General features: G+C 38.2%; 2 protein-coding genes across 3 annotated transcripts; both read right to left on the reverse strand.

Annotated features, from left to right (window-relative positions):
* Nucleotides 1–640: 640 nt before the first annotated feature.
* On the reverse strand, nt 641–7,858 carry LOC131982652 (uncharacterized). Its single transcript, XM_059347181.1, has 4 exons — nt 7,266–7,858; nt 7,043–7,111; nt 4,606–4,898; nt 641–1,588 (listed from the first exon to the last, which is right to left on the reverse strand). Exons 1-4 carry the CDS (start codon nt 7,477–7,479, stop codon nt 728–730), a joined length of 1,437 nt encoding a protein of 478 aa, XP_059203164.1. The 5' UTR covers nt 7,480–7,858; the 3' UTR covers nt 641–727.
* Nucleotides 7,859–10,515: 2,657 nt separating this feature from the next.
* Nucleotides 10,516–25,711, reverse strand: sp100.1 (SP110 nuclear antigen, tandem duplicate 1). 2 transcript variants are annotated; one of them, XM_059348954.1, is made up of 16 exons: nt 25,236–25,711; nt 21,762–21,936; nt 20,344–20,538; nt 20,084–20,200; nt 19,833–19,966; nt 19,637–19,681; nt 18,996–19,035; nt 18,713–18,817; nt 17,399–17,527; nt 17,171–17,310; nt 15,746–15,814; nt 15,477–15,613; nt 13,644–13,761; nt 13,476–13,550; nt 13,164–13,307; nt 10,516–11,765 (listed from the first exon to the last, which is right to left on the reverse strand). In XM_059348954.1, the coding sequence occupies exons 1-16, from the start codon at nt 25,380–25,382 to the stop codon at nt 11,667–11,669; spliced, it is 1,869 nt and encodes a 622-aa protein (XP_059204937.1). In that variant the 5' UTR covers nt 25,383–25,711; the 3' UTR covers nt 10,516–11,666. The 2 variants fall into 2 exon arrangements, with proteins under 2 accessions (XP_059204937.1, XP_059204936.1); XM_059348953.1 differs by having other exon boundaries at nt 20,344–20,562.
* Between the last annotated feature and the right edge of the window lie 1,766 nt (nt 25,712–27,477).

Consider the following 27,477-nt stretch of genomic DNA (forward strand, 5'->3'; position numbering starts at 1 on the left):
GGATGTGTAAAATGACAGTAGGTGGTTATTGTTGACGTTTTATTTTTTAAATGTGTTACTATTTTTTCTTCTTTGTGTGTTATTGTTGTTTGTTTGTTCATTGTTGTCTCATTATGACTACATGGGTGTATGTGTACTTATGTGTTTGTAAGTTAATAACAAGTTATGTGTGTTAATAATGGTAATAATGAGTTTATAAACTACATTACTATGTGTTATACATACATATATATATAAATATTATTGTTATATAACTGAATATAGTAAATTAACATAGGGAGAAGGGGTGGGATTTAATAAGCTTTGGCTTCTTCCCACTCCTTTTGCACACAAATAAGTGTTGAGTCTTGTTGTTGTTTCATTTGTGTTGTTGTCTTGTATTTATTGTTGTTTGTTTGTTTTTAAATGTTCCTCTTTTAATTTTGTGTTCAAATAAATTCTCAATCAATCAAAAAAAAAAATCTTCCTCAGAAGTGTCATTAGTCTTTAAATTAAATTCATTATGGACGTGGACTTAAAATTATTGTTTTACTTTATGGCCTCGGTGCCCTGGCTTTTGGCCCCTGATTATAGGAGTTATCATTTATTTTACTCTAAGTCACTTAGACAGAGCAAATGTAAAAAAAAAAAAAAAGTGAGCAACATTTATGATTTTATAAAATTTTATTTACATTAAATTTCAGTAGCATTATGGGACTCGGGCCGTGTTTGTGCCTTCCAGCCTGCATCACTTGCGGTCAGCCAGTCTCTGCAGCAGGGCGATGACCGTGTCCTGTTTGGAGGAGAGCAGCTCCAGCGCCGTGGCGATCCTGCCCAGGGACTCTGCCATCCGTACCTCCCTCCTCTCGCGCCTCTTCTCTCTGGCCTCCACCCGGCGGCGAGCCACTCGATCCAGGTACGCCTGCTCCTCCTGCCGCTTCAGGACCTCCTGGAACAGAGCCGTGCTGGATCGCTCCTCGTTTCCTTTCTGGCTCTGCCCTTCTGCTCCTGACAACGTTGTCGCAGATAGCGCGGTGGAAACGGACGAAGTGAGAGAGGAGGGAGTAGGGGGGAGGGAGGAGGAGAGGCCTAGAAGATTGTTGCTAAGGGGCGCGTTGCTAAGGCGAAAGGGTATGATGCCTGATGGGAATGACGGAGCTTTGCGGCCTACGTAGCGTGACGTGTTGAGGTCTGTGTTGCTCGTGGGGCCGAGGGAAGGGGAAGTAGAAGCCGTGTCAGTAAAACAAGGTGGAGAGATAAAAGACGGAGACGGCACGATGGTGGCGGGATGAATACTGGTCGGAACAATGTCACTGTTAAGGACGATCAGGGGCTTGAGCTCCGGAGCGTTTGTTGGGCTAATGGAGGCCGTTGTCATTGAAGTAAGTGAGATTTGACTGCTGATGGCTCCCTGACCCGCTGAGTCCACGCCAGCAGTCGACGTAAAGTCCCCATTAGGGCGGATGATGGCGGCGGGCTGCGGAACCTGTGGTTTTGCAGCGATCTTTGCCAAAGGACCAGGCAGCGTGGAGACAGTGCTGCCGCTTTTGTTCCTTTTGTTGTTGACGATCTGAGTGCCCACAGTGTCACAGAGGGTGGCGTCCATCAGCTGGAGAGAGAAGACACACACACAGAGAAAGAGAGAGGAAATAAACAACCCAAGATATTTGTGGCAGCCATGGCTGGATTATGAGACAATGGGTCCCTGGCACTGACATGCAAAAGGCAGGAGCAACACACAGACTTTATAGCCACTTTCAGACTGCAGCAGAGGCCCCACGATACGATTTTACCTCGATACTCAAGATACGATATTATTGGGAATTTTTTTATTTTTTTAATTTTTAGTTAGCAGTCACCTGACAGGGGGAGTTTCCCCAGTAGGACGTAGCGCGTGGGAAGATCACGTTATTCCCACCGGTTCTTTTCCCACCCATCAGGAGACCAGACCGACAAGAGGGAGGCACTATAGCGACCAGGATCACTGCATGTTTTTGTGAGAGGTCCCTGTAAAGGGAACTTCGGGGGACAAGTGGACAACATGCAAACTCCACACCGACTGCGCCACTGTGCCCCCAGATATTATTGGGATTTTAAACATTTTTCAATATGTCAAGTATTACGATACAATATATTGCGATTTTACTGTTTTTGTCAAATAAGAGAAAATTCTCAGTCTATTCATCTCACTTCAGTCTTTTTATTTCTCCACAATGAGAGTCAAACCCACAGACTGACCAACAAAGTATCCAGTCAAACTGAACTGAACTGATATCAAACATGTATGGACGACAACAACTGCAGCATTTTATCAAACTTTCCTCAACTTTAAGTTTAACTGCTCTGATTTTTCTTTTTAATAAAACATAAAAAAGCCTAACTTTGCAGCTTTATTTCAACAACTTCCAGACACACATGGTGCCTAGAGATTCCTTAGATCTTCTGGTTTCATGTGATACCAGCATTTCCAGTATGTTACTAAAATGGCGGAAATACTGACGCTAAATATCGATCTTGACGACCATGAATCAATATAACATTGCCACGAAAAAATATTGCAATTCTATGCTGTATCTATTTTTTTTTTTATTTCTGAGAAAGCCCCATAACGAGCTCTGCCGCATTTTGGACATTCGTACTGATTCAGCATATTATTGGCGCCCATTCACATTGCAACCTGGCATTGTTGTATTGAACAAAGTGGGAGGAGACAGTGGTGTGTAACAGAGCAGTAGGTGTACAATAAGCAACGGCAGCAGCAAGTGTCGGAAAAGTCTTACATTTTCAAATGCTTTGAAGTATACACAGGATTTCACAGCATGGTGACATTATAACTATGTGGCTGTTCTGCTCTGACGCATTTGTTTTTTCAAGGCTTTTGTCACCGTCCTTTAACGTTTGATCCCTGTTTGTTTTATTGCTTTAAGGCGCGAGGGCTTCCTGTAATTGTCTCTGGCCTTTTGGTCATGTGAAACATGATTTTCCGTATCTAAGTGGAACAGTTTCTGTGTTTGAGAGAGAATGCTTTTCGTCTTCTCTCCATGCTGCATGAAGTAAAGGCTTAGATTCATAACACTGGCTCTCTGTTCCTTCAGAGAATTAGCAACTCTCAACATGTTAGAAGAAAAAACTGCTCTCACAAGTGAAGTCAAAACATTGATGGCGGCAGAAATGCCCGTCGTGCTGTTTCTCACTGTCAAGATTCTACAAACTCAAGCAAAGTTGTTTTCTGTATCTTTGATGTTGTTGTTATTCATCTCTTTGCGGTAATTTTACGTTTTTTTTGTACTTCATCATCTGTCCTTTTCCCCCCTTTTTGGAAGCCGTTATGTATCTCTTTGTAGTTGTGTGTGTCTGTGGTTGTTTTGCTGCTTTGTGTGGTGATTTTATGTCTCTTTGTTGTAATGTTGTGTCTCTTTGTGGTCACTTTATATGTCTGTTGGTTTTTGTCAAACATTGTTTTGCCTCTTTTTGTGGTTTTGTGTCTATTTGTAGTTGTTTTGAACTTTTTGTTGATTTTTTTCTTATCTGTGGTTATTTTTTCCTTTCTTTAGGAGTTATTTTTCATCTCTTCAAGTTGTTTTTTGTCTCATAGATAGATAGATAGATAGATAGATAGATAGATAGATAGATAGATAGATAGAATACTTTATTCATCCCCGAAGAGAAATTTTGAAATTGTTGTTTTGTTTTTGTTCTCTTTGTGGTCATTTTATGTTTTTTGTACTTCATCTGTCCCTTTTTGCACCTTTTTGGAAGCTGTTTAGTATCTCTTTTGATTTTTTTTTGTCTCTTTGTAGTTGTGTTTGTCTGTGGTTGTTTTGCAGCTTTTGGCTGTGGTTGTATGTCTCTCTGCAGTAATGTTGTGTCTCTTTGTGGTCATTTTGTGTGTGTAGTTTTTTTGGTCTTTTTGTAGTTGTTTTGCCTCTTTTTGAGGTTTTGTGTCCCTTTGTAGTTGTTCTGCATCTCTGTGGTTATTTGGTGTCTCTTTGTAGTTGTTTTTGAACTTTTGGTTGATTTTTCTTATCTGTGGTTTTTTTTGTTTCTTCGGTAGTTCTTTTGCATCTCTTTGTAGTTGTTTTGCGTCCCTTTGAAGTCATTTTATATCTTTTTGTGGTTGTTCTGCACCTTTTTCATAGCTGTTATGAGTCTTATTTTGCCTCTTTACTGCTGTTTTGCCTCTCTTTGTAGTTGCTTTGGTCTCTTTGTATTTCTATAAAGTCTTCACAGCGTTTGTGTATGTATCATGTATACAGGCATACAGACTATGTGAGAAGATCAAAGGGACTCTGAAAAAGGGAACTGAGACCTGAAAGTGGAGCAGAAAGAATTAGAAAGTAATAGTCTGCCAGTGGGATGTTTATTCTGATTAATGAAACTTTCCTTATGAAACTTTTGAAAAAAAACAAAACCCTCTGCTTGCACAGCATTCTTACGGGTAAACATGGTTTGTGTTGGTTTCTGGGTCACAACTCAGACCTGAACCAGTTCCACTTCCTGAGCCAGCTGCAAGTCCAAATTAATTAAGTGTCTGGTGGGTTCTTTTAAAGAGATATTTTCATATTTCATCCAACCTTGAGGGAAATTTTCTTTGTGTGGAACAGAGTGCTGGAAGGAGACACTTACATCAAAGAACTCCCAGGACGTTTTAGCGTGTCCCGTCTCCCGGCTGCGGTCTTTAACCCTCTTGTATGTCACAATGAGGTTGTTCCACTTGCGGCGGATCTTTTCAACAGGAAGTATGTGGCCCTTGGAGGCCATCTCCTCCTGGACGCTCTGGAAGAGCTGAGAGCGCTCCCGTGTCTCATACAGGCCCCAGCGGCGCCCCACGGCCTCTATCAGACACAAAACGGCTTTGGAGGAGAAATCGGAGCCGGAGGGAAGAGTCTTCTCTGAAGGAGCAGGTGGCATCGCTGACGCTGTGGGAGAGAGGAGGACACATGTTACTGATTTTGTTTTTGTTTTTTGTAGGGTCATATGTAAATTGGTATAGAGGAGATATATTTAAATCTATTTAAAAGGCCATTAAAACATATGTTCTCAACCTGATGTTGTTATAAGGTTTAATTACACATTATTTTCTCACAAAGTTAGAACAGTTTTGAAGGTTTCACATGAGAGATTTTTTCTGTCCTGTATAGAGAGCAAAATAAATGATGTATTTTTGTAGCATCACCATGGGCTCTATTGAGAATCAAGGTTATTATAGTTCACGAGAAATAACGAAATAACAAAAACTAGAATTGAAAAAACATTTTCTTCAGCTGAAATAAAAATAAAAACAAGAGTTTTAAAAAAAACCAATAACTAACTGAAACTGTATTATGTGGTTACAAAACTAACTAAAACTAAAGTGAAAATGTCCTTCGTTTTCGTTTTTGTCAACTTTTTTCATACGTAAACCTTATTGGTTGAGATTAAATCTATTTCATCTATCTGGTTTTATGATTTAATAAAGTTATTGGGGCTGAGATGGATCAGACAAAGGAAATAAAGGAGACTTTTTATTATTTATTGTGACTTTTTTTAATCTGGCACCCAACAAATACCCCATTACAAAAAATTAAAACTAATAAAAACTAAACCAAAACTAAGCATTTTGCGAAAAAATAAAAACGAACTAAAACTAGCAAACTCACTCTAAAAACTAATTAAAACTAACTGCATTTGAAGATAAAAAATCACAACGAAATTAAAACTAAAACTAATGAAAAATCCCAAACTATTATAACCCTGATGAAAATTCTCCTATGGGATTTTTGCATTGGATTTTGGATCATTGCAAAAAATAAGCTCTGTGGCAAACACACGTTTCTGATGCTTACATGGTTTGTTCAGCAGGACAATCACAACTGAACTTCACTTTTATGATGTTTGAAGCGTTGATGCAGCCGACAGAAGTAAAAAGCTAACTTTATGCTATAGCTAACTACATCACGGTCGCATTACTTCAATGTCAGTGAAACAGTAGCCTGATAAATTGTTTAATAAACTTATCTCTGATAAACATGACTAGAGGCTGTAAGGCGGACTAGTGAGAGAGTTCCTGTCCGTGTCTGGCGTGATGGCGTTTAATCTCTTCAGTTTGTGTTAACCATAGACTTTATTTCAAGCATCGAACCACCAACCCATTCAAAATCCTCATTGAGTTTGAGAGGAGAGACCCCAGGGTGCTAAAACGCTAACATGGTTTCAGAACTCATTCCTGTTGCGCCCTATGTGGGTTTAAAGTGGGCGTGGCTTAGTTGAAAAAGGTGATGTCACATACTCCAATCAGGTTTGGCAACATGTGAGTCAGAATCTGTTTTGTTGCTCAGAGTTCATTTTGAGCCTTAAAATATAAATAAATTGTAACTAAAAAATATATGAAATGGTACAATATGTAACTTTTTCATATTGAAATGTCTAAAAAAGGGCTTCACCTATGTTGTATATTTTACTGGGTTGTGTTATTACATTCACCAAATGTTTCAACCAGTTTTCAAATGTAGATTAGTCATTTTCATCAAGGTAACAGTCTGTTTCATTTGGTCTCCTGTCAAAGATAATTCTTAAAATAATCCTCATATTGTGATCAATTTGACCCGGGCAGACGTGATAACTAGTATTTGGTTTCCATTGTATCAGAAAAGTCAGAAAAGCTTGAGAAAAAAATTAATATTGTGTACGACTGTAAAAGGGTCTGAAAAATTGTCAGCACTAATTTATCTGCATATTATAAAATTTTATTTCCTGCGATGTTTAATTTCACAGTAATTTCCAATTTCTCTGCAAATGTGTAAATACTTTAGCAGAGTTTTTTTTAATGTAAATTCAGATTTATCATAGGTTAATTATCTAAAGGCTATGTTTATTTTAATGTATGAATAGTGTTTGTTCAATGTCTATCAATCTATCCATCAATCAATCAATCAATCTATCTAACACAACAAAGGTCATGTGTGAGGGTTCATCATATCTTACATATTAGAGGGGGTTTTTTTCATAAAGCGTGTGTTTTATTTCATTCCAATGATAGAAGTTCAACACTAAAAGTAAGATCCTTTCACAATAAAACACTCACCAGGAGCTATCTTCAGGTAAGTTTTTCCATCTCCTGACGTGGTGAAGAAGCGATCTGTGCTCACAGGGTCTAATGGTGTCACAGGTAAAAGACACATTCATGACATCAATATCACAGATTTGCATTCTAATGTTAATCTGAAAAGGAAATGAAGCCCCAAATATAAAACTCTTGGTTTAATTTTGAAGTGAAACATGAAACACTAGCTGGTGTGTGCACTCACACAGCAGGACAGGAGTAGTTGTTGTGTCAGCCAGCTCCTCTGCAGTCTGCTCCACTCCTCCTCCTCCTCCTCCTCCTCTGCATGCGGTATCTCCGCAGGGCGCAGGCGACTCCCGACTGCCCAAAACCAGCGCAGATGTATTCTCATCCACCGCTTCAGTTTTCACGTGCATTGTCGCGACGTCGCCGCAGCCTCCTTGCAGATTTCCCTCCATGGCTGCAACTAAAACATGAGCCTGATAATGGAGGAGAGAGAGAGAGAGAAGGAGAGAGAGGGGGAGCCCGGTCCGTCTGCGCAGGCGTTGAATTGGGAGAAAGTTTGGAGGTCGCGGGTCTCAGTCAGTGATGAGTTCAGCCCCGGTATGTGTCGTTAACGTCATGACTGCCGCACGGCGGGTTGTGGACTAACGCCCCCCTGGATGTTTTTCATGAGGGGCAGAGAAATGGCTGCGCGGTCGGGTCGGTCCACCTCAGCCGACGGATGCGCAGAGCGGCTGCGCAGCTCTCAGCACAGATTTGCTGCTGGCAACGCGACTGTGACGGTGACGTCAGCTGACCGTACACACACTACATTTCGTCACCCTGTTAAAATAATCGCCTAAGTCAGTTTTTCAAGTTTTGCAGGAAACACAAAAAAACTTCACCAAAAGTGTAACATATGACATTTATTGATCATTTCACTCAAAAAGGATGTAACAAAGGATGGCTATTGGCATAGTAATAACACTGTCACTGTGTATAAATTATGTAACTTAAGAGAAATAAATGACTTAGGCAGTTTTTTGATCATGCCTTTGTGACTTAAGCAAGATATGATAACACTTTATTTTGAAGGTGTCTACTGTAGTATATTTTATGCTACGAGTGGTATATTTTATGTTACTTTTAGAGTTCAGCTTTACTAGAGAAGCTAAAGTCTGACCTTTTGTTCAGAACAGAACTGTAACAACTGATTCAAACCAGAATAATGAACTGTAAAGATCGGGGAGTTGTCAGACAGTAGAGACGTTGGAATTTGAATATAAACAAGTATAGGTTGTATCCTTTTAAGGTTAAAAAGTAGACTTAGCAGCGTGGTCGTTCCCGCTACGTATATGGGCTGGAACATTTGAATTAAATGATCTTACACACAGACAAAAAAGCAGAGAGAACAAGGGCTGTTATTGGAGGAACACCTTTTTTCAGAAACCTTTGAGATTGACAAAGTTCTCCTCCGCTGTACCTTGGCAGTGTATTCTGATGTTTGATAAAAAAGAAAACTAAAAGGAACTTCGACTTGGTCTTAAATCCACTTTTCTCACTCAGTGCGGTAGTAAATTTACACTACACTACAAGAGTCAGAAACATGACATGACAAGCATTAATGTTACTATAGTGTCATTAACGTTCATGACACATCCCATGTCATGTTTATGACACGCTCATGTCACTCTTATGTAGACACCTTCAAAATAAAGTGTTACCATATCTTGCTTAAGTCACAAAGGCATGTTCAAAAAATTGCCTAAGTCACATTTTATTTTGACTTAGGCATAATAAAGCTGCTTAAGTCACACACTTGACATAGGCCATTGTCTTAAAGGGGTAAAATCACATGATCTGATCAACTGAGGATGTAGGTGATTTTACCATAGGTGGCCGGCGTCATGAGGAGATGATTTAGGCACAAAAAACAATTTTGGCAAAAAATGACTTAGGCGTTTATTTTAACAGTGTGACGATATAAACAATAAAAGCTATTTATTATTAAGAGGTAGAACATTCATAACAAAAGCAGAAGGAATATCTAGAGACTTACTTACGCTGCCCTCTCATTACATATTGACAAGAAAACCATCAAATGCATAGATCAGATGTTGTTCAAATTTATGGAAGAATAAAACGTATTACATAAAAAAATCTGTTGTCATAAACACAAATGAGAACAGGGGAAAAAACTATCATTCTGACTATACCACACTTTCAAAAAAAAAATAAAGGTAATTGTGCTCAAAGATGAGAAATATTATTGTCGTACAAAAAGAACTGTTCTTGTTGGTAAGTCTCATTGTTTCAATCAATGTATTTGTATCTTCCAAATATACTTAAATGAGATTATTAACCTAAAAATTAACTAAATTAACTAATAACCTAAAATAAAATGTTTTGAATGCTTAAATATCATCTTTGCAGTTTTTAAATATGCCCCTCTGATTAAACACTGGCCCCTCCTTGGCCCCCACAGCGAAATTGGTCTAGAACTGCCACTGTTTGTCGGTAATGGAGAAGGAAATTTACAGCACATCCAGGACCTTTCTAGACCCGCTGCTCCCCTTCAAGTGATTGAGCCGCTACAAACACTGGAAGGTGAGTTCCAGTGGTTTGGCTGGTCTCAAAATAAAAAAAATACCAATTTTTTTTAATCTAGCTTTTCTTTGGGTGCGATTGTTTTTTTTACCCATGTAACAAACGTGTTTATATTCTTCTCCCGTATGAACACCCGGTGCTCCCTCTAAATCTTTGTTACATGCTGACAATTTCATTTTAGGTTGTTTACAAATTGTGCAGAGTGTGATGACACATCTATGCGCTTTAGGATCTGTGATAGATATGCTGTAGATAGTTTTGCATCTAGGACATTTTTTTATTGATCTGGCATTTGCTAGCCATCTTTTTGACATTCGGATGCCATTTTAACTCCCGATGTCGTTCGTAGCATATGAGCATTCTCCTAACTGCCCCTAATCCTTTTCCGTACAAACAAACAAACAAACATTAAATGACTATAGACACAAAAGGACTACAAACAGATTTTTTAAAAATAGAGCTGCAAAGATACACAAATGGCATAAAAGGTGCAAAACAACCACAAAGACTCACTACATAGATACAAAATGAAACATAAATAATAAAAAATAGAGAATACATACATACTTAAATTACAAAGTGATACAAAAAGACTCAAAAAGACCACAAAGAGACATAGAATGACTACAAAGACACTCAAAGAGGACAAAGACAAAAACAAAACGCCACTTCATTAAAAACAAGAAAATTATTACAAAGTGGCAGATACACCGCCCGCCCCACCACCACCAAAAACAACAACAAAAAAATAGAGAGAACAAAACAACTACAAAGAAATTAAAAAAGACCTAAAGAGGCACAAATACACTCATTACTATAAAAATGATGTCTACTGATGTCTACCAAAACTGTAGACTTACTAGCTGTAGACTGAAGGCAGGTTTATCACAACATGCCACAACATAACATTTGTAGTGGTATTTTATTTTAAAAACAGGCATCCAGATCAGAGAGAGTAAGGCAGAAAGTGCAGGTTAATTGTACTTGAAATACTTGAGTGACATTAAAATCATATTTGACATTTTGCATGAAGCTTTAGATACAATCAAATACTGACTTTTTAATAAATACATTCATTTTGAAACATACCAGTCTTTTTTTGTACGCTCTTGCTCGGATGTGAAATCTGTAACATGTAGTATGTCTGAAACTTTTAAAAATTCTACTAGTGTCTTGGCCAGGACGCAATGAGGCCTTCCCTAGTTAAATACATTTTAAATGAAAAATAAAAATGGAATTTTACATCAGAAAACACACACGGTTAAAAAAAAAGAGATTATTGGGAGAAACCTTTTTGTTTTTTAAAACTTTTTACTGAAAATGAATACTTATATTCATATAAAATGATTTGCCATCCATGAAACAAAAAATAAAATCAAAATATTAACCCTTGGGTTATTTCTGTCATTCTGAAGGGACACACTGAAAAAAAAATTAATGGGATAACATATATAAATATAATATAAAAAATAGGACAAAAGTATTTTTGAATTCATTCTTGAAGAATTATTATGCTACTATTTATTATTACTTAAACTGCAATAACTACAGCATTGCACTTCGATAACACTGTCAGGATGGAGAGTTAAAAAACAGTTAGTTATCGTCTTTTTTAATCTACAACAAAAAAAAAATAATCAGGAGCAGACTCAAGAGGTCTGACAAGATCAACTCTATACGTCCATATTATTTTATTTTCAAATGTTTTGTTTTTAGCTCTAACCGTCGCTGCCCCAAGTGACATCACTTAAACTACCTCAAACTATGTCACTTGAGGCAGTTAATCAGATTTCATGTTGTGTCAAGCCTGGTGCAGTCTCCAGACTTTCATGTGTAAACATTTGACTTTGTCTCTATGTTTTAACACAGTCATTTTCTAAATTTAATTTTGACATGCGAAAAGTTAAACTGGATCATTTTTGTCTGACTTAATTCATTGGTTTCACTTGATTAGCAGTTATTTTGTGATATTTTAACCACATACGAGTATAGTCTATTGACATATTTCTTTAAACTTCTTTCATTGTAGCTACTGAGTCTGTAAACTGAACACTGTTCAGCAGTCGGTCTGTTCTCTGATGTTGAACACATTATTCAATTCTTTGTCAAATAACTCCTTCAGTTTCTTGCCCATGGCGAGGAATTCAGCATTGTTCTGCAAAAAACACACAACAAACCATGTCACTATAGAGTCATAAAAATATATTTAAAGGGGACAGATCAGAGCAATAAGCAGAGCAGACTGAGACGAGAGAATCAAGAACAAGCAACCATCTCCTCTCCTTCCATGTTAATGTCTCCACTGTTTGGACTTGCTGCGTTGGTCTGTTGTCAGCCTCGCATCACTGACGTCACGGTCAAAATTTTTGCTAAATAATCACATAAGTTAGGCGTGTTTCCACCTAGTACTTTTTGGTGTTTGTTTTGAGTGCTTTGGCTCCGCCCATTAGTTAGTTGCCCTCGGCCTCAGTTCCTATACAGGTACGTTTGAAGTGCTACCAAAGGGGTCTGAATGTGACAACGGACCGATTTCGCCACTATTCAGACCCCTCTAGCGACTCTTTTTCAAAAACCGACTAGCGACAAATCTAGTGACTTTTTCTGGTGTTATTTGAGACTTTTGGAGACTCATTCCTACTCTTCTTAAAGAATAGCAGGCGCCGTCCCAAAGCACTCACAAGCGGCCCAGTCCTCCCGCAGCGGTCTCTCCCAGCTGCAGTCAGCAGAGCAGGAGATGTTAACCCCTCGGCGTCCAGTTTCACCAGTCTGCAAATGCATCACGCATGCGCAAAATCGCCGCCTCAACCGTATCCAATCAGCGTTGAATAGTTAGTAGCGGCTCAGAAAGTACCTGCCTTGGTCAGGTGAAGTTGGGCGGATCCTCTCTCCAAAGCCACACCCATAGCCGCTCACTAGAGGGAAAAGTACCTCATGGAAACGCGCCTATTCAAACTCCATTGGTTAGCTGCTACAACCGAGGGGAACTAACTAGTGGGCGGAGCCAAAACAGTCGGCCGCTTTCCAAAAAGTACTCAGTGGAAACACGCCTTTAAGACCCCCTCCTAAAGTCTGCTCTGGTTGGTCACATTTTATGGGTCTTCCATATTTGTGCTCTTGGTGTCTCTGTGCTGTCATGGCAGTTGGAGGAAGGACTATAACAGAGTTCAGCAGTAGCAGATTTTACCTTGAAATATCTCTAATAAAAGGCTTGAAACCAAAAACTACACAATCAAACATGTTCCAGCAACTAAGATTACAGGTTTTCTTAATGTTAGCACAATGCATAATGTAAATTCTAGAGTAAGATAAGAAGTAGGAGCAGATGAACGTGTATGAAAATATGTTACGAACTGACATCATCTCCAGCTGGGAGTAGAAAAAACTGTTGCAAACGGAGCGTTCAGAACTGTGAGGTTTTTGCTCAGAGGGATTACTTTTACGCACTTTTACCACATTATATGAAACTTTGGCCACATTTACTATGAACATCCAACATTGTAAGATTATATAAAGCTCCTGCATGCCATTTAGATATTAATGACCTGTTCCTTACCCGGTTGTATAAAGCGCAGTTGGTAAAAACGAGCTGGACGTCAGACTCAAACTCTCTGACAGTCTTGTAGTGCTCACTCTGGAGTTTGTCTGCTATTTTACCCAGCCACATCGGAGTCTTGATGATTTTGGAGTAGTTTGTCAGCTGTGGGGACAAGCAGAAATTAATGATACAATAATCTCAGACAACCAAAAGAAAATACCCAAACATAGCCAGAATATTAAAAGCACTTACAAATACTAATTAACACTATTTGTCATGAATAGCAAGACAGTAAACAGTTGCATGGGAATAGGAGAGAAAAAAACTTACATATTGGCACGGGTTTGAAGTAAATATTTGTTCCTCATCAGCAGTGCACAGACGCAGAAGGAGATACTGGCATTGCTGTTGATACAAAAAGAGAGAGATGAGTGACAGCAGTGCAGCAAAGAGACAGAGAGGCTTTAGGATGTAAAGACAGAGTCACTCAGTGCTCACCAGCATGCGTTGGGATATCTGGCGAGACATGGCTGCTTCTCTTTCCACTTCATCCAAGTAAAGATACCCCTGAGTGGTTTTTAATACACAGAACGTACACATCCATGGGCTGCTGTCCCTGCGCACACACACAAACCAGAATAAAATATAGACATCTTTTATTTTTGTTTCACATTAACCAAATTCATCTTCTTGACACAGGACTAGAGTAACATGAGTATATACGTAGGTTTTTTTTAAAACTTGGGTTGTATAGTTCATTACTGAATAGGATAGTAAATGTAAACTATGCTGAAAGAGGCTTGGGCTACACGGTGGTGTAGTTAGCACTCTTGCCTCACAGCAAGAGGGTCGCCAGTTCGACTCCGGCCTGTGGCTCTTCTGTGTGGAGTTCACATGTTCTCCCAGTGTCAGCGTGGGTTCTCAAAGGGTACTCCGGCTTCCTCCCACAGTCCAAAACACTCTAAATTCCGTTGGTTCGCCGCTACAAAAATACAGAGGCTGAGGGGACTAACTTTTGGGCGGAGCCAAAACACTCAGCCGCTTTCCAAAAAGTACTCAGTGGAAACACGCCTTTAAGACCCCCTCCTGAAAAAGCCCTGTATGCTCTGATTGGCCAGCTTTCATGGTTCTTCCATATCTGCTCTTGGTGTCTCTGTGCTGTCATTGCAGTTGGGGAAGGACTATAGCAAAGTTATATAGCCCGTAGGTGTGAATGAGAGCATGATTGTCTGTCTCTATGTGTCAGCCCTTTGATAGTCTGGAGACCTGTTCAGGGTGGACCCGCCTCTCTCCTGATGTCAGCTGGGATCGGCTCCAGCCCCCCGCGACCCGAGTGCGGATAAGCGGTTAAGGATAATGAATGAATGAATGAATGAAAGAGGCTTCGTCCTAATACTACAACTGCTTCCTCCATTTTTAATGAGTAAAACAAAAATCGTACAGTGAGAATAACTTAGAGCTTGAATGTGGATTAACCCAACGGCAACCTCCGGGTCTGAAAGTGAAGCCAATGTGGAAGTGTCTAAACCTGCATTCTTCCTACTGGCCAACAGGGGGCGACTCCACTGGCTGATAAAAGGGAGCTTGTCTGCTTTCTAGAGCCCGCCATGCTTATATGTTTTCAGTTATGAAAACCTTTTTGACATAAAATATAATGCAGAATATTATGCTTGGGGTGATTTAGAAATGTTCTTCGCAATGTTTGTAATAATTTATTTAAATGATTGGCAATTGACAGAGACAGAACATAAACTGATACTTATTTAGTTATTATTATATTTTTTATTTCTCAGTAAAGTATATTCTTTATTTTCTCAGTTATCAATTACTGGCAATTACTGCATTATAAACACTGTACAATATTTATATAATTTAATTAATATTATAATATATTATATTATAATATTATTTATTTTTGTTTTAATTGTTTATACTTTTTATATTTATACTTATTTATACTGTAAATTGTTAATACTTAATATTTGCTAATACCTCTTATATTTCTAGTTTATACTGCAGTTTACTTTTTATTGTGTTTTGCTATCCACTTTGCTGCTGAAATACTTGAAATGTCCTTGTTGTGGGGCTAATAAAGGATATCTTAATCTTAATCTTAAAAAGTTATTTGCTGAAAGAAGCAGCCTTCTGATCATTGCATTGTGCAAATTCAAGGCACAATCTAATCAGTTAGTTTCTCACCTCTAAAATCAATATCAGTCTCTTTCTCTCTCAATTAAATGCTCAAAGATTAAAACACAGGACAAACACAGAACTGATAGCACATAAAAAAGCAGAAACTTATTTTCACATCTTGTTTATCTCAAAGCTCACCCTAAAATGGTGTCTCCTACATGAGGCAGGTGACATTTCTTGTGGAAGGAGCGAGGGCAGTGATCACACTCCACCAACTCTTCTTCTTCATCTTCACCTTTACAGGTGCAACACTCATCATCGTTTTTCTGATTCTCCTGCCAAGACAGACATGATAATAACTGGGATTACACACAGTGCAATTACATGTAACAGCCAGATATAAAAAGACTTACTGGTTATAAAAAGAAAAAACTGTTGTTTCCTTTACTGACTGATTAACAACTTACCAGGTCTTCACTGTCTGGTTTGCAGATACTGCAATCACACAGCAGAGAGTGAAAATCCAAGATTTTTGCCTGAAACAGACAAAAAGTGTCTTTTACTCTTTGAATCACAGTTAAGGTCTTTTAGGTTTGACATATCCTGTGGATCTCTCATTACCTCCCTGACAGTTTTACAGCTGACATACACTACACAAGTTGGCCTCACATTAAACTTGGTGGAAGGATGAACCACGGGCCAAGGAAGAATCCATAAAACTTCAGAGCGGATCTGAACCCCGGGGTGGATGTACACTACCGGTCAAAAATTTTAGAACACCCCAATTTTTCAATTTTTTACTGAATTTCAAGCAGTTCAAGTCAAATGAACAGCTTGAAAGGGTACGAAGGTAAGTGGTGAACTGCCAGAGGTAAATAAAAAAAGGTAAGGCTAACCAAAACTGAAAGATAATGTACATTTCAGAATTATGCAAGTAGGCCTTTTTTCAGGGAACAAGAAATGGGTTAACAACTTAACTCTATAGAGTCTTGGGCTATTTTGTCCATTTTTGAATTCTTTTGATGTCTTTGTAAGTCATTTTGTGTCTTTTTTTTGGTCATTTTATGTCTTTTTTTAGTCCTTTAGTTCAACATAAAATGTGATTTTTAATATTTTTTTTATTTTCAAAACACTATCATGCTCAATAAAGAATTTTAAATGATGCAAATGTGCATTAATTTCAGAGTAGACTGAGACATTAAACTGCATCATTTTCAATCAAATTCTGGAAAAGTTGGTGTGTTCTAAAACTTTTGACCAGTAGTGTATAAATTATTTTTCGCTTTTGTTAATGTGGCAAGATTCTGCATTTGTGCTGCATTCATGTGCTGTCAGAATAATCTGAAAACGAGTTCTTGATCATAACTCATGTCTCGCCTCATCCGTTTCCTTTACAAATACGAAGGAATAAATATGAAATACGACTTCCCAACTATCCAAGAAGCACGACTGGACATATTAACGATATGTCCTCTGACTATTGTTGCTATCCACAGCCGTTTCACTTGGCACTACTTTTTCTAACTCAACCATTTTCTTACCAAAACAGCTGCTGCGTTTATTTATAGGACTGATGAGGGCGCTGAAATGCTAACTTACCTCCCAGTTTAAGAACTCATTCTTGTTGCGCCCTATAGACTGTCATCTTTATTATTGTAACAAGTTTTTTGGCAGCAATGTAAACAAATACATTAGTTGCTCTTCTGTTGCTGTAATACTACACCGCACTTGCTGTTACCACGGTAACCACTAATTTCACCAACCACGACTGAAATATTAACGATTACAACATTCTCTCACTCGGATTTCATCAGACAAATGCACCATAATTCATAGTTAATGATTCAGGGTGCCATCAGTGGAGTGTAATGGCAGCACCTGGTCCTGGTTACCTCTATGAGGACACTGAGTGGTTCCCCTTCACACTGGATGTCTTTCCTCCAGGAGGCATCTGTGGATAGAGACGCCTCCTTTACAAACTCCACTGGGCTCATCCAGCTTGTTTCAGTACGGATACTTTTCCCTTTGGTTCCTGGTGGTGAAGAGAAAACATATTTTCTGGGTTCAGCTGGTTAGTACACATGTCATTACACTGTTCATTACACAGAAGATATAGTTACCTGATGCAAAGCGCTTCTTGTGGAGGGTGGCGGCTAAAGCTCCACACGTAATTTTGAAAACCGTCTTCTTGCTGTCGTGGCTGACTCCTGGCTGCTGCTCTGTCTGCTCCTCCGTCTCTTCTTCTTCATCTGCAATGAACACATGTTGAAAGTATGATTTACATGACCATTGCTAACATGCCGGGATAGATACAAATCTCATCTGGGGCCAATGGTTCTAGAGCTCCGGTGTAGCCAGTGGATATGTTGGCCAAGACTTCCTCTTCCTTTTTACAGTACAATCAGCAACTTCATCAACACTTTCTGCAGGTATTTTAGGTCCAGACTACATTTTTGGCCAATCTCTATAAACATATATGTGAAAATGAATTAGGGATGGAAGAAACCTGCCAACTCCATTATCAATAACGTTAACGGTCAATTAATCGATTGATCGCTGCATGCATACATGGGCTAAATAAAATGTATATATACAGTACTTTGCAAAAGCCTACTTTGATAACGAACGCTTTTATTTTGAAAGGACAAAAAGAGACTTCCTGTCGATCATAAAACTAACTCAACTGAGATTGAATTGTAAAGATAACGTCAAGGAGTTCAGTGTTTGATGATTTAACCTCCAAAGAGGCCTGAGGTTAGTTTTCACAGTAATCTTGCATATTTAAATGTGATTTGTGTTTAAATAAGTTTTGGACAAAATTAAACGTAGTAAATCATGCTAGAAAGGTTTGATACAGTAAGGTAGTTTTGCTCAAATTAATACTCTTGTATTTCTGTGTGTTTTATAATTGTTATTGCAACTTTCAGTTTGCAAACTGTAGCTTTATCCAGCTTAATTCTCAGCTCATTGGCTTATTCACGTACGGCTGCAGAACTGACACTTGGCCGTGTTTCAGTTCAGTAAGTACTGATACGCAGTCAGAGATAAAAATTTAAATTAAAAAATTCACAGATTGATTAAAAATTCCATGTGATCAACCAAATTCTTAACGACCATTAATCGATCATCGATTAATTATCCCCATCCCTAAGATCAATTTTCTAAAAAGCTGAATAGTTATCATTTGATAGCTGATGGGTTCTGAGATTGTATTTCAGCCAATGTGTTTCACCTGTTTTCCTCTCCACACTCAAACATGATTGGTCCATACAACTCAGACTACAAACAGAATCCAGAATGCTTCCCATACCAGAGTCTTGTCCCGTTGCCTACAGATTCTGCTTTTATATGCAAATATATGTTTTATAAATGATAAATCGGGGTAATTTCTTTCTTTCTTTTCAAGCCTAAATATCACTTTCTAGAATCATTACCTGAGTCATCTATAAAACTTTCTTTACTTGAAGAAACCTGGTCTTCCTTGTTCAGGTCAGAGTCCTCATCTTCATCTTCATCTTCATCTTCTTCTCCGTCAGATACTAAAAAAAGAAGACAATGAGTTGCCATTTTCCAATTTGCATAAATTGTTTGTTTCTCCCTCATTAGCAGTTAAGAAACTGTTTGTCTGTTAGATAGATGTCAGAATAACTTGCAGGGATGCAAATATACTCCATGTTTACTTTTTTTAAATCAGTGTTTTGTACTAATATAACAAACCTGTGATTAAATGAACAGTTCTGAACAGAGATCTCTTGACCTAGCAGGAAGAGAAAAAAGATGTGGCTCAGAACAGGATCACTTAAAACTAGGGCTGGGCGACATGGAAAAGTCATATCCAGATATATTTAGGCTGAATATCTATATACGATATATATCCCAATATTTTTATCGCAGAGTGAGAGCAAATGTTCAGTCAAAGTCAAATATGACATGTTACAAGTAGTTTTATTGAAACTGTTTATTTAAGTGAACATAAATACTGTATAACAACAGGAGTATTTTTTTTTTTTTATAAAATCAAAGCTCCATAAAGTGTACATTTAAATAAAAAAATATCTTAAATAAAATTACCCTATGAAATTAATGTGCCAATCTTTTCTGAAATAAATATATTTATATGAGAAAAGAATAACAAACATTACAAAAAAACTAAATATGACAAACCCTAGTAAGGGCAGCATTTATATGTGAAGAAAGAAAGAAATTTAACTGAATCGATATATATACGATATGGTCTAATTCCATATCACATTTCAAAATATATCGATATATCTTTTATATTGATATATCGCCCAGCCCTACTTAAAACACAAGAATATATGTTGGATTTTTTTTTTTAAATCAGTTTTTCTTCTTACATTTTTACACCCTCCTTTGTACTGTCCTACTTTCAGGTGATCTTCCTGCAGTGAAAAACAAAACAAAACATAATTTTCACGACAAACTGTGTGTAAAATGAACTATGGCTGCATGCAAACATGGCCATTAGCTAATGAAAGCAAGCTGTTTCACAGTATGGCTCCATGTATATTCCACATTCACTATTCAACAAACCTGTATTAGTTTTGCCAGCGGGGTTCCCTTACATCGAATGCTCAACTTCCAGTTCTTTGCGCTCTCCTTCCCCCCAAATCTCTGGAATTCATTGGGCGTAAACCACTGCTTGTCGGCCACAATGCACTTCTCCCCTGAAACATTCAGAGGATTGGGGATGTGTTAATGTCAACCATTGATCATCTGCTGTGATGGTGACCCATAAATGTCACTATTTCTTCAGTCAGAATCAGATGTTGAGTTTTACTCACCAGCAGCCAGTCTGCCTCTGTGCAGCATGCCCTTCTGGTCTCCACAGGTCACAGGCAGCTGGAGCTTATAGAGGGGCCAGGTCCAAATGTCGTTATTCTCTCCTTTCCGAGGAGAAGCTGAGGGGAAAATGATTTTTAAAAAATTAAAAAAATGTTGTTTATATATAATCACTGAATTATCCAAACAAACATAATCTACAGAGTGGCAGTAATATACAGCCATGTTTACAAAAGTAAATCATAAAAAGGAGGTGACGTACAGAAGCTTATCTTCTTGGACTTTTTCACTGGAGTCATCTTAGATGATGGACCAGCCTGCTCCTCTTTATCACCGCACACTTTCCGTTTTCTCTTCTTTTTCACAGGTTTTGCTTGCTGCTCCTCTCCCTCTTCATCGTCTGAAAGCTCCTTGCTTTTCCCTCCCTCCGTCTCTTCTGTTTCCGTCTTCTCAGACGCTTTCATGTCAAAATGGAAAGACCCTGCATTTTAAATGAATGTCCATGAATACAGTAAATATTGAGGACGCACATCATGGACAAAGCCTGTCCTTATAAGCTTGATATTTCAACTATTTATCCACTTTTAGCTAATTATTTTAACTATCATTCATCCATTATTCATATATGCTAACTAATTGGTTTATTCAGTTTTTTTTTTTTTACTTTTTTAACTTTGGGTTATATATTTAAGCTAACTACTTGGTTTACTTAGTATTCTTAGTTACATTTTTTAACCACATGTTAAATATTCTTAGCAAACTGTTTGGTTTATATTAATTATTGTTAGCCAACTGTTTGGTTTATCTGTTATTCTTAGCTAACTGTTTGGTTTATCCACTATTCTTAGCCAACTTTTTGGTTTATCTGTTACTCTTAGCTAAGTGTTTGGTTTATCTGTTATTCTTAGCTAACTGTTTGGTTTATCCATTATTCTTAGCTAACTGTTTGGTTTAGCCATTCTTTTTAGCTAACTGTTTGGTTTATCCATTATTCTTAGCTAACTTTTTTAACTTTGGGTGATTTATTTTTAGCTAACTCTTTATCCTTTATTCCTAGCTAGCTAACCACCTTAACTACTACATGAAAAATTAATTAGCTTCGTAAATAAACCATGTTGAAAATTTTTCAACATGGTTTATTTACCAAGCTAATTATTTTTTTTATTTGTTTATTTATTTATTTATATATATTTTATTAGCTAACTTTTAAACATGGGTTATACAGTACTAGCCAAACTATTGGTTTTATCCATTATTCTTGGCTAACTATTGCAAGCATGGTTATTCGCTAACTATTTAAAAAAATGTTTAGACCACATAGTTACCCCAGTTAATTACTACTTTTAGATCATTCTTTTCACTAGTTTATACAGTATTTTTTAGCTATCTATTTTCAGTTTTTTACTACATATCAAAATCTTCTTTTTCCAACTGTATTGTCCATTACTTTTTAAATAGTTTTACTATATTACCAAACTCCCAAACTGGCACCCTGAAGTGTACTGCACATACAGTATATCTGAATAGAACAGTGTTGAAATTAAAGGTGTGGTGCATTATTATTTTCAGTGTAAATCGGAACACTTTGTTGAAAAACAGGACATTTTAGTGTTTTACACATGTTTTTCGGGACACACAACCACAATAATCAACAATTTGATGGGAATAAAAGAGTCTGACCGTCCATGAGGCTGTTGCGCATCAGTCGCAGGGCGGGGTAATGGTTCATGATGGTCTCCTTGAAGACGCAGGTCCAGAACAATTTAATGAGCTGAGGCCGGTCCTTCTCCAACCGTTCCAGAATCTCATAAAGACCTTTCTTCAAGTTGTCTTTACTCTTCATGCGACTCACCTTCTGCGCACACACACACACACACACACACACAAATATGGAATTAGGGTTTCATAATTGTTCTTTTTCCAAGAAGCACTCCTGTAATCTTGGCAAACACTTGACAAAGGGGGGAGGGGGGATAAACCAGGGTTTTAACAGCACCACTTTCACCAAGAAGGTATAACCTACAAACCATGACATAAATTTCATGTATGACCACTTCTTTCCTGACCTTGCTTGTTGAATTTCATAGCTGTGTGAAGAATGGGGCAGATTTTTCAGCCAAAACTCTAGCTCCAGCTAGCTAAACAAAGGCTGACTGTATGGGATAGTTCTCACACCTTTCTGAATATGTTACCACCAACCCTTATAAAGACAATTCAACACATTTTTCCATCCATTCCTTCATTCAACATGCCAACACTCTGGGCGATAAAGACTGAAATGTGCACGAGGACTGTATCGGTTTGTGTATTCGTCATGATCTGATGCCTACATCCAGATGTAAATATATAATATTCATGCACCTGATGTGGCAATGGGCAAAATTCTGCCTGGAAACTTTTAGCTGTACATTGTAGGTAACATATGCTGAGGTTAGCACAACAAGCTGATTGGCATGCGAGTTGGTCTCAGTATTGTGAACTGTTCATAAAGTTGATTTGTTCGTCCATGTCCCTGTTTGGTGAACGACCCAATCACAGCCTCGATGGGTCGGGACCATAGGTCGGGACGTGAAATTCAAAGGTTGACCTGCTGCAGCAAACTTTCAAAAAGCTGAGCTCAATATTATGCATGAGTACTTGGCATCAACAAATTAGAAACTAACCACCAATGTAGAGCTTTTATTCAAGCTGAAGAATAATAAATGTTTGTTGTGTATTGTATCATTCAACAGGAAATATATTCTAGTGGTATATATATATAATACTATTTTATGAAGGTATATCAATACTCTATCATCATATAATAAAGTAATATATCAATATTATACTAAATATTTAATCTAAATAAAAATACATTATACTACTATACTAATTTCTCATCCATGTTGGGGAAAGTGGATATGCAGTCAGAGATTGAATCAGAGTCAGGATGCCAGTGCTGCAGTTGCTGCCAGTTAATAGCTTATGAACGTTTCGAGTCATCAATGTTTTATCAGACTGTGTAGAAGTAGTATTTCCTTGGTTTGAAATGTGAAGGTTTCTTGATTGATCTCTCAATATTCTGACAGGAAAAACTTTTGTTGTTGTTGTTGTGTTCTTATGGTTTTCAGACAGTTAAACCAAACCCGTTGAGCAAAAATGGGCCAAAATATGTGCCCATTAACCGAATCTATCCATTTTTATCCACTTATCCTGGTCCAAGTACCTTAAAGGAACACTCCACCGTTTTTTCATATTAAAACATGTTATTCGGTCAAGTAAGACGAGTTGATACAGACCTCTTGCGTCTCAATGCATGCACTCAATCGCCCTGGCGCGCGGCGCCACTTGGCTAGCACTTAGCTTAGCCCAGTTCATTCATTAGGATCCAAACAGATGGACAGTTAGAAGCGACCAAACTCCTTCACGTTTTCCCTATTTAAATACAGCTACACGAGTAGTTAAACGACCAAGTATGGCGACACAAAATAAAACGTGGCGCTTTTCTAAGCGGATAAAAAGGATAACTATAATGTATGGCGGAATAGTACTTGGGAGCACTTCGATTCGGCGCAGTAATATCATCACTCCTGAAAAATCTTCTCCCCCTCCCTCTCACTTCCGCTCCCTCTCACTTCCGTCAACAGAACCAACGTGAGCTGCACCAGGAGTAGTAGTTCGAGCAGAGCTGACGAAGTATCAGGTTGTAGGAAGATATTTGTGAACAATCATGGTTATAACGTGCATCGTAAAGGGTTGCGATAACAAGCAGAAGGTATATAGTGCCGTCATGTTTCACAGAGAGGGAGGGGGAGAAGATTTTTTCAGGAGTGATGATATTACTGCGCCGAGTCGAAGTGCTCCCAAGTGCTATTCCGCCATACATTATAGTTATCCTTTTTATCCGCTAAGAAAAGCGCCACGTTTTATTTTGTGTCGCCATACTTGGTCGTTTAACTACTCGTGTAGCTGTATTTAAATAGGGAAAACGTGGAGGAGTTTGGTCGCTTCTAACTGTCCATCTGTTTGGATCCTAATGAATGAACTGGGCTAAGCTAAGTGCTAGCCAAGTGGCGCCGCGCGCCAGGGCGATTGAGTGCACGCATTGAGACGCAAGAGGTCTGTATCAACTCGTCTTACTTGACCGAATAACATGTTTTAATATGAAAAAATGGTGGAGTGTTCCTTTAAGAATAAAAAACATTTTTCCCAATAGGACTGTGAAAATCCTAAAATTACCAAGTTTTTTTAATAAGAATCCTATGAGATTTTTAGAAATTAGATTAAGAATAATAGAATAAGATTTTTAGATTTAGAAAAAACTTACGAAGAAAGTTACGAAAAAAACTAAAGAAAAGATAAGAAGTTCTTCATGAATAACAAATCACACTCTCCATCACACAGTAGAAAGACAGCGGAGCACCTTCTCTCACAGGCTGCTCCAGCTCCGCTGTCAAAGGGACAGATACCAAAAATCTTTCCTTCCACATGCCCTCACACTGTACAATAACAATAACAAATAATAGTCTGGTTCATTACATACTGTCTATCCACTTTATGTGTTTTTTATGCACACTGTTCATTGCACCTTATTTGTTTCACAGCACAAAACATTTTTATACTGTATATTCATATTTATTCTGCACTGAAATTCTACTCCTTAATACATACTCCTTCTTTATACACTTTATTTTTTATTGTATTTTTATATTTTATTGCTTGAAGTATGCCTAGGTTGTTCTTATTTAATTGTGTTGTTATTGTCTCTGTGTGTAATGCTGCTGCTACACTGTAATTTCCCAGCTTGGGATAAATAAAGTCTCTCTATCTATCTATCTATCTATCTATCTAAATCTTCTTACATTTTGTCTTACAAGCAAAGTTAAGAAAAAAGTGACACTTAAGAAGCATTTAATTTCTTAAGAATGCTTTGTGAATCCGGCCCCAGGTCTCTCTTGGAAAATATATTTTTTAATCACAACGAGACTTTTACCTGGTTAAATAAAGGAGATATATTAAAATACCAGCTAGTTTCCAAGCAGTGCGCTCAGTGAAATCTTGGCGGGTAGAATCAGTGTCCACTCACGCAGCTCCGTCCCGGCGCGGGACCCGTATCAGGAAGTGAAGGAGTGGCTGAAGAAGATAAAAACAAATGTTTCCACTATAGTGCCTCACCTTATATCTGTCCTCTGGGACCAGGTCGTGATCCCTGAGCTGGCTTAGAAAGGTGTGCGGGTTCTCCATGCAGGACATTTCTGTTTTATGTCGGTGGAAAAACCGCAGCAGCTCCTCATCGTCCAGCCAGAAAGTAGCCGGGTCCATCGCTGCTCAGTGTGCAGATACCCACTCTGCTCTGCAACAAACAGGCCCCGAGAGACAGCAAAGTCCGAATACTGAGGCCTCTGGGTGTTACATCCAAACTGTGGCACTAAATATCAGTGCTCCAGAGAGGCTTCCTCCTTGGGTTTATCATGCAGTGGTTCTTCTTTACATGAACTGGCAGGGTCAGTGAATGCAACAAACGAGCATCAACAAGTTCACCGGACCGTGTCAGAAATAAAAACAAGCTGCAGATTTAAAAAGAGCAGAATTCCTGCATGTCCGGTCACACTTCCTCCGCCGTGGATCTGCCCACAAAGCTTTTTTCTGTTCCTCTTTCAGACGAGGTGCTGCCCGCCTCAAGGAGGAGGAGACTGGAGTGAGGAGGTGACGTTTGGAAAGTGAAAGTTACTTCAGAGACTGTTTTAAGGCGAGATGGTTCACAGACTGCAGTCAGGGTCCAAGTACGCGTGGGTTTAGTTACTGCCATGCCATTTTTCATGCATCTAAAACCAGCAGTGGTGGGATGTAACTAAGTACATTTACTAAAGTACAGTACTGAACTATAATTTTGAGGTACTTAACTTGAGTATTTCTAGATTTTCCAACTTCTACTTCTACTGAAATTTTAGGTGGAGGCTTTAAATAAGCCCATCTGGGTTTTCTGCCTCTCCCTGCACTTAACATTATATGTTATCTTTGTCATTTTATGTAATTCTAACTGTGCAACTGCGCAAATAAAATAAAAAATACTAAACTACATTTCGTCACCCTGTTAAAATAATCACCGGTTCGCCTCCCGCCTGTGGCTCTTCTGTGTGGAGTTTGCATGTCCTCACCGGGTTCTCCGGCTTCCTCCCACAGTCCAAAAACATGCACTTAGGCTCAATTGGTGACTCTAAATTGCCCGTAGGAGTGAATGAGAGCGTGATTGTCTGTCTCTACATGTCAGCCCTGCGATAGTCTGGAGGCCTGTCCAGGGTGACCCGCAACCCGAATGCGGATAAGCATGGTGATGGTATTAATGGTAATGAATTAATTAATGATGTAATGAAGGATGTAACAAAGGATGGCTATTGGCATAGTAATAAAACTGTGTAAATTATGTAACTTTAAGAGAAATAAATAACTTTTTCTTAACATGCCTTTGTGACTTAAGCAAGAAGTTAACACTTTATTTTGAAGGTGTCTACATAAGAGTCACACAAGCCTGTCAGAAACATGACATGACAAGTATCATGAGCATTAATGTTACTTCAAAGTGTCATTAATGTTCATGACACATCCCATGTCATGTTTATGACACGCTCATGTCACTCTTATGTAGACACCTTAAAAATAAAGGTTTACCATATCTTGCTTAAGTCACAAAGGCATGTTCAAAAAATTACCTCAGTCACATTTTATTTTGATTTAGGCATAATTAATCTGCTTAAGTCACACACTTGACAAAGGCCATTATCTTAGGTGATTATTTTAACATTGTGACGATTTAGAGGCAGTAAATGTACTTTTTACTCCACTACATTTAGCTGACAGCTTTAGTTACTTTTCAGGTCGAGATTTAACATGAGAAAGATAATAAAATTAAAGTAAATAGACTTTTTTTTTGTAGTTGAAATGTAGTCAGCCTTAAACTGACTTTGGACCTGCTGTTCGCAAATAATAAGGATGCGTTCAGCTCCACTGCCCTGCCACCACTGGGCAGGTCAGACCAAACCTAGTGCTGCTCTCACCATCATACATGCCTGTGGTTCAGCAGCACCCAGTCACAGTGAGGACAATGAAGAAATGGTCTCCTGAGGTGCTGATCTGTTATTCTGTCTCTGTCTGTCTCTGTGAATGGGGGTCAATATCTGATTTACGCAGCTCACTATCTATGCGTGCGTAATTCACTAACTGTAATCATGCAAGATGCTTTGATACAATGATCATGTGCTAATATTGTTTTAAAACTGTGATTACTCTAAATACATCCAAACTAAATACATTTATTCTATCTGCTTAAACTTTCTCCGTCCTACTTAGAGTAGGATTCTATAATCACAGAAATATATATTTTATGTTTTATATTTTAGATGGACATTGCAAAATCTGT

Source organism: Centropristis striata, chromosome 13, assembly GCF_030273125.1.
Source record: "Centropristis striata isolate RG_2023a ecotype Rhode Island chromosome 13, C.striata_1.0, whole genome shotgun sequence".
Taxonomy (NCBI): Eukaryota; Metazoa; Chordata; class Actinopteri; order Perciformes; family Serranidae; genus Centropristis; species Centropristis striata.

Bases quoted from the DNA above. Each gene is read 5' to 3' on its own strand.
- LOC131982652 (XM_059347181.1), bottom strand. From the start codon at position 7,479: ATGGAGGGAAATCTGCAAGGAGGCTGCGGCGACGTCGCGACAATGCAC. The intron at 4,899-7,042 runs GTGAGTGTTTTA...TCTCTCCCACAG, and splicing joins TTACCTGAAGATAGCTCCTG to CGTCAGCGATGCCACCTGCT. The intron at 1,589-4,605 runs GTAAGTGTCTCC...TTCTCTCTCCAG, and splicing joins CGTCCTGGGAGTTCTTTGAT to CTGATGGACGCCACCCTCTG.
- sp100.1 (XM_059348953.1), bottom strand. From the start codon at position 25,382: ATGGACCCGGCTACTTTCTGGCTGGACGATGAGGAGCTGCTGCGGTTT. The intron at 20,201-20,343 runs GTACGTCACCTC...TTTTCCCCTCAG, and splicing joins GTCCAAGAAGATAAGCTTCT to CTTCTCCTCGGAAAGGAGAG. The intron at 13,308-13,475 runs GTAAGTTTTTTT...TTGTCCCCACAG, and splicing joins CTTCAAACCCGTGCCAATAT to CTGACAAACTACTCCAAAAT.